The 16,555-nt window shown below is 38.4% G+C and overlaps 1 protein-coding gene across 2 annotated transcripts; it reads left to right on the forward strand.

Moving 5' to 3' along the window:
• Positions 1 to 111: 111 nt before the first annotated feature.
• Positions 112 to 14,255, forward strand: LOC113023443 (hsp90 co-chaperone Cdc37-like). 2 transcript variants are annotated; one of them, XM_080303150.1, is made up of 8 exons: positions 112 to 384; positions 3,629 to 3,925; positions 4,006 to 4,111; positions 11,497 to 11,612; positions 11,698 to 11,820; positions 11,906 to 12,088; positions 13,285 to 13,356; positions 13,475 to 14,255. In XM_080303150.1, the coding sequence occupies exons 1-8, from the start codon at positions 277 to 279 to the stop codon at positions 13,577 to 13,579; spliced, it is 1,110 nt and encodes a 369-aa protein (XP_080159276.1). In that variant the 5' UTR covers positions 112 to 276; the 3' UTR covers positions 13,580 to 14,255. The 2 variants fall into 2 exon arrangements, with proteins under 2 accessions (XP_080159276.1, XP_080159278.1); XM_080303152.1 differs by having other exon boundaries at positions 116 to 433.
• Positions 14,256 to 16,555: the final 2,300 nt, after the last annotated feature.

Raw genomic sequence — 16,555 nt, forward strand, 5'->3', positions numbered from 1 at the left:
GCCCTGCGCAGCCCTGTAGTTTATAGATAATATATTATAACAATGTAAGCACACCCCCTTTAATCCAACCCTAAGTAAACGCTACACTTTCAACAAGCGCTTCTTGATGACGTAAGTGGCTGCATTGCGCCTGGCGTTGTCCTTGGATACGGGATTTCTCCTCTTAGCTTGTTTCGCTAAGAAGATTGGACTCCGTCTTTGCTCGCTTGGCTGATGTTTTGTCGGTGTAGGCTCACAGAAGTTGCCTCTTAGTATAACTGATAGGAGTGGGACAGCATGAGCGGTATCGACTACAGCGTGTGGGACCACATCTACGTGTCAGACGATGAAGATGTCACGTGCCCGTTCGTGGACACTCCGAGCTTGTTCAGAATGAGACACCGGGTCAGCAGTGACAGTAGTGCTAGCCGTGAAGTTTGGAGTGCTACACCTGGTTAGTCTTCCCACTAGTAAACCTGTAGTAGCAAACCGAGAGGGAGTAGACAGTTTGAGCAGCCGGTGTTACTTATGTGTAAATATACAGCGGATATACGCAATTCGGCTGCAGGCTTATTTTAAGCCTTTAGTTTCGTAAAGGCAGCCACCGATAGAGAAAGAAAAAGCAACGCTGTGTGTGAGATAGTGAGGTAATTCTGTAAAGTTTTGGGGGGTTTCCATATACTTTGCTGTTGGGTAACATCAGGTTATTTTAAAAGGGGAAATTACTTGAAATCCTTTAGCATCTGAAACATGGTAAACAACAAGGCATTTGAAGGAAGAAGGCAAAAAAAAAAAAAAATACTAAAAGAGGAAGACAGCTCTTAAAGAGAAGTCCACTGCCAAATTAACAACAACAAAAAATGTTTCCAAAGTCAAAAAAAGAACCACTAGAAGAGATTAAAAGTTTACTTTAAATGATCAAAACATACAAATGAAACCTGCAGTGTCATTTAACAGGAAATGTAACATGTAGCATGTAAAGATCTGCTCCTGATCTCCAAAGTAATAATAGGCTTTCCTGGAGCTTTCAGTCCCCTCCTACACTCTGCTTGATGAGCTTTTCCTGAGCTTTCTAATGCACTCTCAGAGTCTTCATCTCTTTAATGGTAAACACATTAAAAGTATGCTCATCTAAAATGTGTATTGTACACTGAAGAGATGTCACATGTTTAATGTTCGACAGCAGTTTTACTTCTCTGCTTTTCATTTTAAGTTTGAAACGCATGCCAGGATTTTGAGAAGAAAATTAATCTAAATGACATTAGTTAGAAGGTAAAAAGGAGTTTGTGTAAGTAAGATTAAAGTGCGTTTGCTACAGTAACACTGTTGGTCAGACTGTGTCTATCTGTGGAAACTGGCTCTGATAAGCTTATCTCATTGTTACCGTAGAAAGTGAAAGGTTCTAGAGAAACTTTCATTTCAGTATTTCCCTGGCTTCTGTTGCCTATTGTGTCACCTGTTTGTTTTTTTTAACACTTTACAGTTTGAAACATAAAAACTTTCCAGGATAACGGGAAAGTTTTTACATTAATACCACTGTGTTTGAAATGTTAACTGTGGAGAAGAAAATTCCAGTTAGATTTTTTGAACTGTGCGACTGTATAAATGTGACCACATCATGTAAACTCACTCATGCACTTACACAGTGTCAATAAAGCTCCCAAAAGTCAAGGCAAGAATTTGTTCAGAGACTGTTGAACTCAGACTCCAGTTGGAGTTCAATGACCTTGTTTTCCCGTCTGCACTGCAAACACATTTAAAACTAAAAGAGGCCAAAGGGCTGTGAAACAAGCTCTGAGGTCTCATGATTGCGGTTATTTGTCACCTTGTTGGTCGCTCTGTAGATTTCATTCTTCTGCGTAAGCTGAGCCAATCATGTGCTACCTTTTTCAGTCAGGAAGGAACATGTCATGGAGACACATGAGATATGTGAAAAAAAAATGGCAACACAGCTTCTGTAAATAGAACATTTCAGCAGTCAGTGCACTCTGTGCTGCTGTTTATTTTTAATGTGACTGCTTGCGCTGCCAAAAAAAAAAAACCCAAGCACATGCAGTTCATCTGTAAGGTTTGGGCTGCAGTACAACCTTGTACTAAAGTACCACTCAACAGGTTTCCATAGATATTATGTTCTGTTGGACACGAGTTACCATGGTGATAAAGCTTGGTTGAAGAGCACCACCTTCGACACAATAACAACTCTTAACGGTAGATTCACACAGGGAGAAATAAAACAAAATAATGTGATGCTATAAATATATCCAGCTGTTTCTATGTGCAGTGTTGAGCAAAAGTCTGAATCTGTGCCTTTGTTCTATTCAGGTATGCTTTTACTGCACTGGCAGTGTTTTTGAGATCAGTGTCGTGGTGAAAAATGAAGCCGATAGCTGAACTGCAAATGAGTGAAAAAGCAGTTAGTGTCCTAAGAAAATCCTTTAAACCTTTAAGAAATCCTGAAGAGCTATTACTCAAGACCACTTTTAAAAAGGACAAGAAACTCTGGCCCCTGGAAGCAAAACATAAAGAAAAGAGTAGTAGCCCAGCACTTTTTTCACTGTTCTTTTAAGCCTGTTATTAGCACACAGTACCTTTAATATAACGGTCAACCAACAAATCATCAGTGCATACACACAAGCACTACAGATATCACGTTAGATATACTAAAAAGAAACGTGTCAAAGCCAAAACTGTAGCAACCAAAGCACGGCCGTGTCATCTCAATGATATTCTTTTTGGCAGCGGTCAGTCAAAGAGCATACAAACATGCTCGTTTGCTCTTCTTTTTAAATGCAGTCGTGCGCTACCAGAAGTACCAGATGTTATTCTTGACCACTTCACTACCAGAAGTGGTCAAGAATAATATAATCTATAATCTATTATAACACAGCTCAGTCTTTCTTTTTTGTGGCTCAGAGAAAATATTGTGAGGCAACTTAAACTTATTGACCTTTGATCTTTCTCCTACATCAGGTATTGATTTTTTCTGTAGTTTTTAAATTCATTAAAATTCTTTAAAACTACAGAAAAGCAGTACCTGATGCAGGGAACTGCATTTGTACTTTTTTCCTATTATGCCATCTTTAAAGTGGGCCTGCAAAGCCCTTTTTCAGCTTCAGCTTTTTATTCTTAGACTTTGGAAGACTAGCTTGACATGATTCATAGATTAAAAATTTTCTCATTGACCATAAACAGCACCTCACTGCGTCCACTTCCTTGCTTTAAAGTCAGATTTCATCTGATTGACTGCACCATTAAAAGCAGAAGGTTTAAATAGCTGGTGGGTGGGGCTTATGGTCTCACTGCCAAACCTACATGCCTGAGGTAACCATATTAGGATATCATTTGTCTTTGATAACAAACAGTCTGAAGTATAGTAAAAAACTGCCAGAGATTGAGCGATTAAAGGCGTGTCAGCTCTCTGGGTTACATACACTCACAGTGGGCCAACATTAAATTTGACACATTAAACAGGATACTTCTTATTTAAATATACTTATTGTATGTTTTCTCCCTACACAGTGTCCATATAGCTCTTGTCTTGGTGTCCCTGTTTCACTTTTAAATCACTTGTGCTTTCAGCTCGGTCTCTGCCTCATGTTTATTTTACTTTTGTCTCTTTGCTCCCGTCCACTCGGGACCTCCACAACAGAGCCGGCTGGAGAAAATGGTAGAGTTTCAGCAGAGAGGGGAAGACCTGGAAACCAGCTTTGCAGAATGCAGGAGGCTATTAGAGGAAGCCCAGGGACGACTTGCATACCTAGAAGAAAGAATGAGGGAAGGAGGTGAGGATAAGGAGAGGGAGGCTGAGCTGAAAAAAGTCCAGACAGAAATAAAGAAACTGAAACAGGATGAGAAGTCCTTTGAGAAATTGCTAGAAGAACACCAAAAAGAAGAGAAGAAGCTGCCCTGGAATGTAGACACTATCAGCAAGGATGGTTTCAGCAAGGTAACGCAGGCCATCTGGGCCGCAGGATTTGTCAACTTTTCAGTTTCCTGATTTACATGTTGTCTTATCTTACTTTGCAGAGTGTGCTGAACTTTAAGCCTTTATCAAAGGAGGAAACTGGGGAGGAAAAGGTGGGGAACCACAAGAACTTTCTGAGGAAGTATGGGAAAGAAATCAAACTCTTTGGTAAGTGAGCTGGTTGTGTTTGTTGTGTTTCCCCCTATACTCCCACACAATGTTCTGCCTCACTACTTCCCTTATCTCGCTCTCTTCCACTGCTCTCCTCCTCCACCCGGTGGAAAATACGTGTCATTCGGAGTCTACAAATACATTTTTACTCATTGTCCCAGAGGTTTCAAAGACACTAAATTTATCATGGGCTCTGGACAGTCCTGTAGCTACAAGTTGTTAAATGTGTTGTAACGTGCAGTTTCTACTCTAAGAAACACTGAATGAGTGAGCTTCTTTACAGTGACAAAAAAGGGGATGGTTTACTGGTCTGGCCCACTTAAGATCACAGAGAGCCGGATGTGACCTGCTCTAAACCGACACAGCTTTTACTTGCAGTTTACTAACAGGATATAACCAATAAAATTTTTTTTTTTTTTTTTTTTGTGTCCCGTTTGGATCTTTAGCAGAGGTGGGACCAAGTCATTGTTTTGCAAGTCTCAAGTAAGTCTCAAGTCTTTATCCTCAAGTCTCAAGTCAAGTCTCAAGTAATGTCAGGCAAGTCAGAGTCGAGTCTCAAGTCACTGGTGTAAAAGTCCGAGTCAAGTCACAAGTCTTAAACTTTGAATTTCAAGTCCTTTCGAGTCTTTAAAAAAAAAAAAAGAAAAAATAATGTTGCAGTTATGCTAAATGTAAATATTAGACCATGTAATTTTAAAATCTGTGTTTTTCTCAACACATGACAAAACAGTGAACTTAGAAAATATACACAAATTGTGAAATTGCACCTCTTTAAAATGCAGCTCAATTAAACCTAGCTCCAAGAATAATTTTCACCGACAGTTCTGAGATAAGCTGCATGTTATTCTTGGATGCGGTTGTAGGACCGGCTTTAAAATCGCATGACAAAAATATCATACACATTAAAAAAAACTGTATCACCAACGTAGCCTGGACAACATTTGCTAGTTAGATGAAGTCAGCTATCTCATCTTAGCATATTTATATGCATATTTATAATCATACGGTTCTTGGAGTGAGTGCATACACTCATGAAGTTTAGTAACTTCAGGTCACTGCAACAAGCCCAGGTACAGTTTACCGACGGATGGGTACAGGACCTTGAAATGCACCGTGTAGAAAGTAAAGACCATCGTACGTATCATAAGTTTACCAGTCTCACAAATTGTCGTCATAAATACACATTCCTTAACCGTTTATTAATAGGACCTTTGAGCTCAACGGTAATTAATTAGTAGTGGAAATAATTTCTGGTAGCATCACAGAAATGTAGCCGTGACAATAATATTGTATGCTGTAATCGTACTGGGCAATTAGTGATACAAAAAACCTGTTTTATCCTGTGAATAAAAGTATATGTTTTTGTCAATGTACCATAATAACAGAAGCGAAACGCAATATTGTGTCAGGACAATTCACTATTTATGCACAATAAATAAAGGAGCATAGCGCGACAATTTCTGTTCAGCGCCAGACTTGCTTGTAACCTATATCACCAATTATGTTAAGAAAAATGACGTATTAACTACTAAAAAACACTGACCTTCGTGTAAATGCTTGGAGCAGACTAACCTGTGAGCTGGAGTGTTCTGGGACGTTATATTTGATCTTTGAATGATCCAGGCCATCCGTCGTGTCTTTGTTACTTCGGAAACATGGCTCGAACAATTTCTCTTCAACGACGTAATCCGATAACAACCGATCTCTTTACCCGTCGGCTTCTCGTGGCTGTCATGCGACCGGCTATTGCAGTTAATAATACAACGGCTTCTTGACATTTTTGTGTTTCTTTTTATCGCTGTATAACTGATTTCAATTGAAAGCCTGCGTGCGCTAGTACCGCTTGCCACGAGTTCCCAGAATCCTTTGCGGTTCTACCCGTGAATGACGTCACATTTTCAATCTCTATATAATATGCATGTTAAATTTTATATTTGGGGTAAAATATCAAGTCTTTTCAAGTAAACCGGTTCAAGTCCAATTCAAGTCCCAAGTCATTGGTGTAAAAGTCCAAGTCAAGTCACAAGTCTTAGAACATTTTTTCAAGTCAAGTCTAAAGTCATAAAATTAATGACTCGAGTCTGACTCGAGTCCAAGTCATTAATGAAGACTCCTTTATTTTTAGAAACTCCCACCATGCTGTCAGAGAGAAGCTGATGTTGATACTTTTAAAGCATTCATGTCTTTTGATGTTTGAGCTAATAAATAGTAGGTCTGAAATCTCTAGATCCTTGCATAGTGCCTGTTCAACATCTAGCCAGGGCTCATCTAAGAAGGTATGTTTTGACCATTCTGAGATGAACTGAAGCCTGTTGGCTAAGAAGTATTGGTGAAAATTAGGCAGATCTAATCCTCCTCTATCCTTGGTTCTTTGTAGCGTTTTTAAGCTGATACGCGGGGGTTTATCTTTCCAAAGGAATTTGGAAATATATGAATCCAGAGATCTGAACCAATCTTGTGATGGTTTGTTAGGGATAATCAAAAATAAGTAATTTATTTTTGGCAAGATCATCATTTTTATAGTGGCGACCCTTCCCATGAGTGATATGGGTAAAGATTTCCATCTAGTCAGATCGCCTTCTACTTTCTTTAGAAGTGGGATGTGGTTTAATTTAGTTAAGTCTGAAAGCTTAGGAGAAACATTAATACCTAAATATTTAATATTTCCGGATTGCAGTGGGGCAGGAGCAGTTAATGGGGAGAACTGTAGATTTTGACCAGTTAATTGAATAATCTGAAACTCTTGAAAACCAGTTTATTAGAGTAATTACCTCAGAGAGGTTGGTTTGTGTGTTTTGCAGAAAAAGCAACACATCATCCGCATAGAGACTGATTTTATGTTCTATGTTCTTACATTTTATGCCCTTAATTGTTGTAGCCTGTCTAAATGCTGCTGCTAGAGGTTCGATAAAAATTGCAAAAAGTGAAGGGGAGAGTGGGCATCCCTGTCTGGTGCCCCTCAGGAGACAGAAGCTGGAGGATGTCTGGTCATTTGTTCTGATACGAGCTGTTGGGGAATTGTATAATATTCTTATCCAGTTTATGAAAGAGTTTCCAAAACCAAATTTGTGTAAAGTTGCGAATAAAAATTTCCAGTTAACTCTGTCAAATGCTTTCTCTGCATCTAGAGATAATATTATGGTTTCGATGTTTTTATTGTATGAGTAGTCTATTAAATTAAGTAATCTACGAGTGTTTGTTGAGGAGTGCCGACCTTTTATGAAACCAGTTTGGTCAGGATGAATTAAGAGGGGGGTCATTTTCTCTAATCTCTTTGAGAGAGCTTTGCAGATTATTTTAAGGTCTACATTTAAAAGAGAAATTGGACGATAGCTTGAGGGAAATAAAGGGTCTTTGCCTGGTTTTAGCAGGAGACTAATGTTGGCAGAATTCATATTTGGTGGTAGTCTGCCATTTTCCTCGATTTCCTGCAACATTCCGTGGAATACTGGTGCCAGAATTGTCCAGAATTCTTTGTAGAATTCTGCAGGGAAGCCGTCTGGACCTGGAGCCTTATTATTGGGCATACTTATCAGGGCTTCCTGGAGTTCACTTGGCGTCAGTGGCGAATCCAGTTCCATTGCTTGACTGTCTAGTAATTTTGGAAGAGTTACGTTGTCAAGAAACAGATCAATTTCATTTTTAGATGGGTTTATTTGTGGTGAGTATAAAGTTTCATAGAAATCCCTAAAAATGTTGTTTATTCTTCCAGGGTCATATATTGTGTTCCCCGATAAATCTTTAGCAGCACATATAGTTGTTTTTTCTTTATTTATTTTTAACTGGTTAGCTAGAAATCGACCTGATTTGTTACTGTGTTCAAAATTCTGCAAGAGAAGTCTTTGTATAAGGAATTGTGTTTTTTTATTAATAGTTTCATTTAATTCTAATTTTGTCTTGCGTATTTTGTTCAATGTTTCCTGATCTTGGTCGCACGCGTAGGCTTCTTCTAGTGATTTGATGGTTTTTTCTAATTCCTGAATATTTTTGTTTTCTTCTTTCTTTTTGTGTGATGAGAAAGAAATTATTTTAGCTCTCATCACAGCTTTCCCTGCTTCCCATAGAACAGAAGCAGATATTCCGGGAGTGTCATTAAAGTCTAAATATGAAGTCCATTCTTTTTTAAAATATTTAATAAAGTCTTCATCTTTAAGCAATGATGCATTAAATCTCCAGTTTTTACTTGGCGTAGTATTATTCTTGTGCATTAGTGTTAAAGATACAGGAGCATGATCGCTGACAGCTATAGGATGAATCTCAGTGTCTGAAATGTCACACAGCAGTGAGCTGCTGACCAGAAAATAATCCAGACGAGAGTAAGAGTGATGAACATGCGAGAAAAAAGTATATTCCTTACTGTTGGGGTGAAGGGAGCGCCATGCATCGCGAAGGCCAAAGTCGCTCATATACTGTTTGATTATATTTGTGGATTGACAATTGCGCTGAGTTCCTGTTGTGTTGAGCCTATCCATGTCTTCATTTAGTCATTTAGGTTGAGGTCACCGCCAAGAATGAGTGTGCAATCGAGGTGTTCAGAGAGTGTACTAAAAAATCCGTGGAAGAATGAGGGTTCATCAACATTTGGACCATATATACTTTCAATACATAGTTTTTTGTTCAATATTGATAGATTAATAATTAGAAATCTACCCTCTGGATCTATAACTGTATCGAGTACTGTAAAATTAACATTTTTATGTATTAAAATTGCTACTCCCCGTTGTCTAGAATTATAACAGGCTGCAAACACGTTAGGAAACTCAGGTGTTTGAAGTTAGTTTAAACCTGTGACAGGTCTGTGAGTTTCTTGTAATAAAACAACATCTGCCTGTAGTTTTTTAAGCTGGTTAAATATCTTTAACCTCTTTCCTCTTTCCAATTAAATTTTTTTAAGTGTGGATTTCCTGTTTGTAAAATTATGCTTGGAGTGACATTAACAGGACCACACCCAGTAAAATATATCCTGAAGGGACTTCCACTCGCTCAGATTTCCTGCTGATTAAATGCCTTCAGCTTTTGTGTGCCAGAGTTCTTCTGAAACTAAACAAACTGGGGAGGGGTCATGGAGAAGGAGGGTGTTGGGTCTGTGTTTCCACAAGCCCCGCTAATTCTAGAGAATTTCTTTCATCATAGTTAAAACAATGTACAAATGGTAAACATAAAAATGACAATCATTTAACAATTCACTCTAACAGAGGGAGTATGTTTTTAACTGCGTCACATAGAAACGGATAAAGAGTAAAATTTAGTGTGTCCACACACTTTCTTAAAAAGATTCCCCTTTTCCTATCTTAGAAGCTCTCGATTTTTACGACTTATCTTATCAGCCCATATTAATGTTAATAATTATTATTGTTGTCACAGACTTAATGGAGTTCCCCTTAAAATGGGTTGTGTAAGCAGTCAAATATTTCTAAAAAAGGGATGAGTTGAGTACCAAGAACAGCAGTGATTTCGCAACTGGAGCCAGTATTTCAGTAACTGAAAGCAAAGGACTTACAAAGTGTTTGCTTTGTAAGTCCTTATACACACTGTTATACACAGTATACACTGTTACTGTAGTGGGTATTCATAATAAACATGGACAAAGTTTCAAACAATGAAGTTAGCATAGGAAAAAAGCTCAGGCTTTACGCTGCTCTGAACATTTTTCATACTCTTGCTCCTGATGTCACTGCCAGCGGATATCCCAATACTGTTTATTAAGAGCACAATAGTGGCTGTGAGTAGAGATGGCACGATACCACTTTTTTATGTCCGATACCGATACCGATATCATAAATTTGGATATCTGCCGATACCGATATGAATCCGATATAGTGTTTTTTAATCAACAAAACTGTTTTTTAAAATATCTTGCTGCATTTTGCAAGTCTGCAAGTTCATACTCAAGTTTAAAACAACAACTACACTAAAGCTATTCTGTTATACCTGTATACAAAAAAAATATTTCATAGTTCAGCAATACTGATCAATCTAATAAACTTAGACCTACACCATCCTCCCTATTCTGGTATTTTAAAGAGTACTTAGCGTAAATATTAAGCAACCTAACTAATAGGGTTCCAACTCCCAGCAACAACAAAAATAAATAAATAAAAAATAGGGAACCACCCCTCACGCTCCACCTCATGATGCTTAATCAACGTAATCAACCTTAATTTGATGCAGTGTGAAAAAAAATGCACAGAAATCAATTATTTTTCAAGAAATATTAAATAGATTCAACATCTTTCTTCAACAAAATTGCAGACTGCACAGATGGTACCTTCCCAAAGGAAAATGTACTATAGCTTACTAGGGTATATATATTAGACTTAATAGTCACTATATACAGTAATTGACTTCTATTCATTTTACATCAAATTAAAACTTTGGGTGTCAGATAATTATTTATTAAAAGCTAGACATTTTAAATGAGAATAAGAAAGAAAAGTATGTCTTTGTGCCCCCTTTTCCCAGTTAATGCCCTATCGGCCCCCCTGGCTAAACTTTGCTAGATCCGCCCCTTCACAGTTACCAGCCGTCAGCTACGTGGAAAAAGATCCTGGTGTAGAAAGTAATATTAAATAAATTGTAACAACAGCTTATCAAGCTTAAACGTGCTGCTGTTGTTCAGCCGCTGGTTTCCTCTTTCTGGTGCAAAGTGGACCAAAAACAAACAAGAGACAGACTCGCGACAGAAAAGCCGATCAGCTGATTTAAGCAGTTTCACGATTGAAGTAGCAGCAGGAGAGCGAGAGGCAGTCGCTTGTTAAGCTTAACGCAGGAATGCTTTACAAACATTCAGAGATGGACTTACACACTTGCTTTACTTCTCTCGGGGATAACTTTGTCGGAGATGAAATGCCAGGTTGCTAGCGAAGCTCCAAATGCTATCCAGACCACCGACAGGTCCCGCATGCCACAGCTGCTCTATCACGTGATGCATACTGCTCCGACGTTCTGAGGTGAGTTACGGCGTGTTGCAAGTTTTGTGAGGTGCTTTCGTGATATTTAATGGATCGGATTAGATTTTTTATTTTTCTCCGATATCCGATCCAGTAATTTAGGTCAGTATCGGACTGATACCGATACGTAATATCGGATCGGTCCATCTCTAGCTGTGAGCAGAAGAAATAACCAGCTGCTATGTTTATGAGAGCAGCTATTCAAAAGGAAGCTGGCTAAAATAAAGGGGAAAGAGCATTTTAATGGTGGTGACAGTGGGTGAGAAGAATTTTCCTGAGAACTGACAAAGCAATGAAAAGAAGTCCAAGATCTCATTTTGTAAGATCTAAAAATATTGAAGCTGATCTCTATTTCCATTCTTTTTTCAATCATATAACTTCTGGAGATGTGCTTGTGCTCAGCATAATGCTCAATACGATGGCGTCTTCCAGGGATGCTGCGGCGCTGGGATGACAGTCAGCAGTATCTGTCAGACCACCCGCACCTGGTGTGCGAAGAGACTGCTAATTACCTTGCTGTCATCTGTATCGAGTATGAGATAGATGAGGTGAGTGCAGTGAGGAGCGTGTGAGTGCGTGTTGAGGTTGAAATTCAGGCAGGTAGAGCCTTCAAAACTCTCAATATGCTTGCAGAAACACGCCCTGATGGAGCAGGTGGCCCACCAAGCCATCGTCATGCAGTTCATCTTGGATTTGGCTCGGACGCTGAAAGTTGACCCAAGAGGTTGCTTCAGACAGTTCTTCTCAAAGATCAAGGTATGCTACTTAAACATGCCTTACTGTGCAGTCGCTATGCTCAAGAGAATTCAGTCATTGTCATATGTGTGCATGTCCATGTCAGACTCTAGATAAGTCGTACCAAGATGCATTTGAGCATGAGCTGGAGATGCTAAAGGAGCGGGTCCGCAGTTCTGCACAGACTCGTATGGAGAATGCTGTGAAAGAGTTGGAGGAGGAGGAAATACAGAAGAGACTGGGCCCAGGTTGTTTGGACCCTGTAGAGGTCTATGAATCGCTACCAAAGGTAGGCCATACATGCAGACACACTCTGGAGAGAGTTTTGGAACAGCAGTTTTTCATGCAAACTTCCCGCCCCCAGTCTCTTTCCTTGCTCTCTGTTTTCGTATCCCAGAGTTTGTAGCACACTCTCTTTGTTTTTCAGAATAATTCATGGGGCGTGTTTAGAAAGTCAAAGGTTCCTACACACACTGTAAGCTTCTGCAACATTTTATGCAATCGCACACTGCAGCTAAACACCTCACTGTCTTGTTGTTAAATTGCCTCAACTTTTAAACATTGTTAAAGTGTCCTAACTGTACACAGTAGCTCAGACGCTTTGTTTTGGTATACCAGGTGAAGCTAAAAGCCCAGAAAAGTCAAAACTACAAATTAGCTCAGAGAAGCTGTAATTATCCAGTGAGGAGTGGCTAGGAAGTGGAAGAAGAAATAACAGGCTTTTGAAGGATGGACGATGCAGTCTTCTTAAACGTAGATATATTTAGAGAATATAGCTTCTCCTTAACTATTTAAAATTTAACACATTCACACAACAAAGACGAGCTCCTCCTCCTTCATGCTACACTTGACACATGCTAACCCTTGTAGTCATAAAGTAAAGGCCTAATTATCCATGCAGTTTATGTTTTTTATAGATAATTACAGTCCTGTTGTTGGAATATTCTTCTCTTACTCGTTTTGTTTTTTGTTCTTTTTAAATCAAACAGACTTCAGCATTAAACCTAACCTTGATAAGTGATTCTACTTTGAACTCACACAACATTATATAATGTTATTCGGGGGGACTTAGTTGGTAATCTTAACTTGCATGTATTGTTCCGGCGTTCTCATTGGATGGATTGTTTATGCACCTTTACTTTAGCTTCACTGACGTTGTGTTTCACAGCCAAGGTTTCTTTTCAAAGACTGAAAGGTCATTAAAAGTCCCTCTCATCTCATGCCATAAAAAAGAAAAGCCTTGTTACTTTGATAATCGTGTAGTTTGTGCAAGTGATCGTGTTGCCATTTGGATAATCAGGTGAGTCGGTAGAATAAAGGTCAGCAGAGTGGACTCCACCTGTCAGACGTGTGTGCAGTGCAAGGTAAACACTAGCAGGTTTACATATGTGCTTCAAATAAGTTATGCTAACGTTTCCTTCTGTTCAAGAAAGCAAGTTCATATTAATATAAAAGGAGAAGAGTGATGAATTTATTGTCTCATAGGAGGTAAAGAGGAGCTTTCATGAGAAGAACATTCAGATGCTGCAAGAAGCTATGAGCAAGCTGGACCCTGAGGTGTGTGTGTGTCTCTGCCTAAAATAATTTATAGTCATTAAAAGCGGCCTGATCAGAAAGTTTCTGTGTTTGTTCTTGCTGTCTCAAACTGTTGTCACCATGTTTTTTCTGTCTATAGGAAGGAAAATACCACCTGAAGAGGTGTATTGACTCTGGATTGTGGGTCCCTGATTCCAGAGGGGATGAGGATGGGGAGGAAGATGGGGACCAGGAAGAGGATTAATAATACTTTATTATAAACCTAGTCAGTGTACCGACTGTGTGTTGTTATATAAGTGTTGTTTCTGGCTGCTTAGTTTTTAAATGTCTCCATGTTAAACTAAATCTAGTCAATTAACTGCATATACATATACTGTGAAATGTGCATTGTATATTTTTTAATAAAGGAGTATTTGAAGGTTAGTTTTAAAGAAGTATTTTTATGAATCAGTTCTTATTATTGTTACTGACAGCATTGACAGATTTATCCCTGCTGTTAATCATCTTTAAAAAGCCAGTTCTCTCAAACATGTTAATACAATCTATGTTTTGAAACTCTATAGTTACTCAGGATGTACTTTTAGTTTCACAGTTGTAGCTGGGTCACGTTTCTCTGCAGCTTATAAAAACACTCTTCTCTCTCAGTATGAACGCTTCATGTCACCGTCCATGTCAGGCGTAAAGAGCAGTTTTTTCTGCTTGGTTGTGTCTGTTGTCCCACTGTGGTCAACAGCGCCACCTAAAGTCGTATTTGGGGAAAGATGGCCGAGGCGGTGTGGTCGACAGCTTTTTTGTGATTGTTGAATCTTAAGTTCATTAAAGATGTAACTGTTAAATAATATATCAACAGAGAATGAGCTGGACACATGCATATAATCTTTATTATTTAGTTAACTTGAAATAAAGTTAATTCATTAATAGATGTGTCGATTGTTGCATTATTTTGATTTATTTATTTATTTTTATTCTTGCGAAACTTCATTAAATTTTTTTATGTTTTGGCAACATAGCTTTGATAAACTGTCGTGCCAGTGAAGCACCATTGGACTGGATTAAATTTGAATTTAAATATCAAGCTAAAGGCACAAGTTAAATGAATAAAGCAAAAAGAAAGATCCTGTACAAACACACATTTTATAGATTTATTCCAGTGACTGAAAAGGAAGTTACACTATATGTTACTCAAGCTCAACAAGTATTGAGTTTAGGTCATAAAAAAGTGTGCTGCTTTGAATTTAAAGAAAGACGTTTAACAGTGAGCAGGCTTATTATGCACTGATGACATCATATGAAATTTTAATACAGATAAATTTAAGTTTAGGGCTTTATAGTTCTTGAGAACATCAGCAGCCATCTGTGCTAACTCAGTGACATGAATCCAACATCTTTGTTTTTAATCCTCTTTCTCCATCTTTACTTCACACAGTCTATCGCAGCTTGTGTAATACCCTTCATAGCATGACAGAGGGCACTTTGATGCTTCACTGTTATCCCACACCCCACCCAAAGTGACATCAGATGGACACACTGAAACAAGAAAAATAGAAAAAAATCACTTTAAAAATAAAGAAAAGTTTACTAGAACGTGTTTAAGCTGGTGTAAGTTTATCTTGCTACTACTATGATTTTTCCAGTTTACAGTGACGGACACAAGACACAATATTTTATGCATATATGCTTGTTTTTATGACAGTGTATCATTGGTATGATGCACCTTATACCATAATACACCATATTATAAGTAAGTTGAGCCAAATATGCTGGCTCTTATCCAGCTATGTTTGAAACAATTCAGATTGAGCGCCTGAAAATCTGTGGAAACATTATCAGTTTATTGCTGCTTTTTGTGGGCTTTTGTGGTTAGGTGCGGACATTTCAGACTAAAACTGGCAACTGTTTTTATTTATGATCACAAAGCTGAACACAACATTGCCGCTTTGGACATATATTAAGTAAACAGTTTGCTTGATCAACGATTTGATGTTTTAGTCATTAAAATGTTGAATAAAGTCTCCAGCCCATTCAGATCATTTTCTCTTTTTTGACAAACTGACATTTCAGCTCGGGTTTTGCTGCTTGTGTCTACTCTGGAGTTTCTTATGCTGTATTTGTCCCTGGAAGTCTCTCTTACAATAAACTGAGCTTAACTACTGTCCATTTATTTTTCTCTAAGTGCTCTCTCTCTCTCTCTCTCTCTCTCTCTCGCTCCCTGCCACTTGCATAATGAATTGCTGGGCCGCTCTCTCTCTCTCTCTCTCTCTCTCTCTCTCTCTCTCGCTCCCTGCCACTTGCATAATGAATTGCTGGGCCGCTCTCTCTCTCTCTCTCTCCTTCATAATTAATTGGTGGGTTTGATTTAGCATTCTAAATCAATTTTTTCGAGGCAAAGCGTCTTTGCGCTGTCACTTTTGCAAATAGGGAACAATCAGTGCAGGTCCTGGGGAGGAATCAAATCTAGATAATGCCTATAAAAGCTGATGGGAGAATAACAGAACAGCAAGGCAGCGTCATGGAAAAAAAAATGTTTGTGTGTGTGTGTGTGTGTGTGTGTGTGTGTGTGTGTGTGTGTGTGTGTGTGTGTGTGTGTGTGTGTGTGCGTGGACAATTTCTATTATTATTTGGCTGTAATGCTAACAAATCAGATCCTCTCTCAATGACAAAAGGCAGCACAGGTTTAGTATCTGCTCAAGCTATTCTATTCACAGTTTCTGTGAGTATCAGTGTCTGTCTGAAAAACTAAAACACTGGCTCAGTGTTTCTCCTTCCTGCTTCTCACGTGTGAATTTGCTGCCTTAATTTGTCCTAGAACAAAAGGCATTGAATACCATGCATTGTGATGACCCCTGGAAACCTACCTACCTATCTATCTATCTATCTATCTATCTATCTATCTATCTATCTATCTATCTATCTATCTATCTATCTATCTATCTATCTATCTATCTATCTATCTATCTATCTATCTATCTATCTATCTATCTATCTATCTATCTATCTATCTATAAGACGTTTATTGCCATATATGCTGTAAAACACAGTGGTTATGTGGGCTCCTTTCACACCAATACATAACTTAAATAAACAAAAATAGAAAAATAATATGCACAAGAAAAATTAAATAAACAAAGCAAGTACTGTGCAGAAGGGTAGAGTGTATTCAGACTATAAAGTGTGATTGCTTATGCATACTATAACAATCTTATGATATAATATTGTACCT

Source organism: Astatotilapia calliptera, chromosome 6 (assembly GCF_964374335.1).
Source record: "Astatotilapia calliptera chromosome 6, fAstCal68.1, whole genome shotgun sequence".
NCBI lineage: Eukaryota > Metazoa > Chordata > Actinopteri > Cichliformes > Cichlidae > Astatotilapia > Astatotilapia calliptera.

Excerpts from the sequence above, each read along its gene's own strand:
- LOC113023443 (XM_080303150.1), top strand. The coding sequence starts at position 277 with ATGAGCGGTATCGACTACAGCGTGTGGGACCACATCTACGTGTCAGAC. Across the intron at positions 385-3,628 it reads TGTTCAGAATGAGACACCGG|AGCCGGCTGGAGAAAATGGT; the intron begins GTCAGCAGTGAC and ends CCTCCACAACAG. Across the intron at positions 3,926-4,005 it reads GCAAGGATGGTTTCAGCAAG|AGTGTGCTGAACTTTAAGCC; the intron begins GTAACGCAGGCC and ends CTTACTTTGCAG.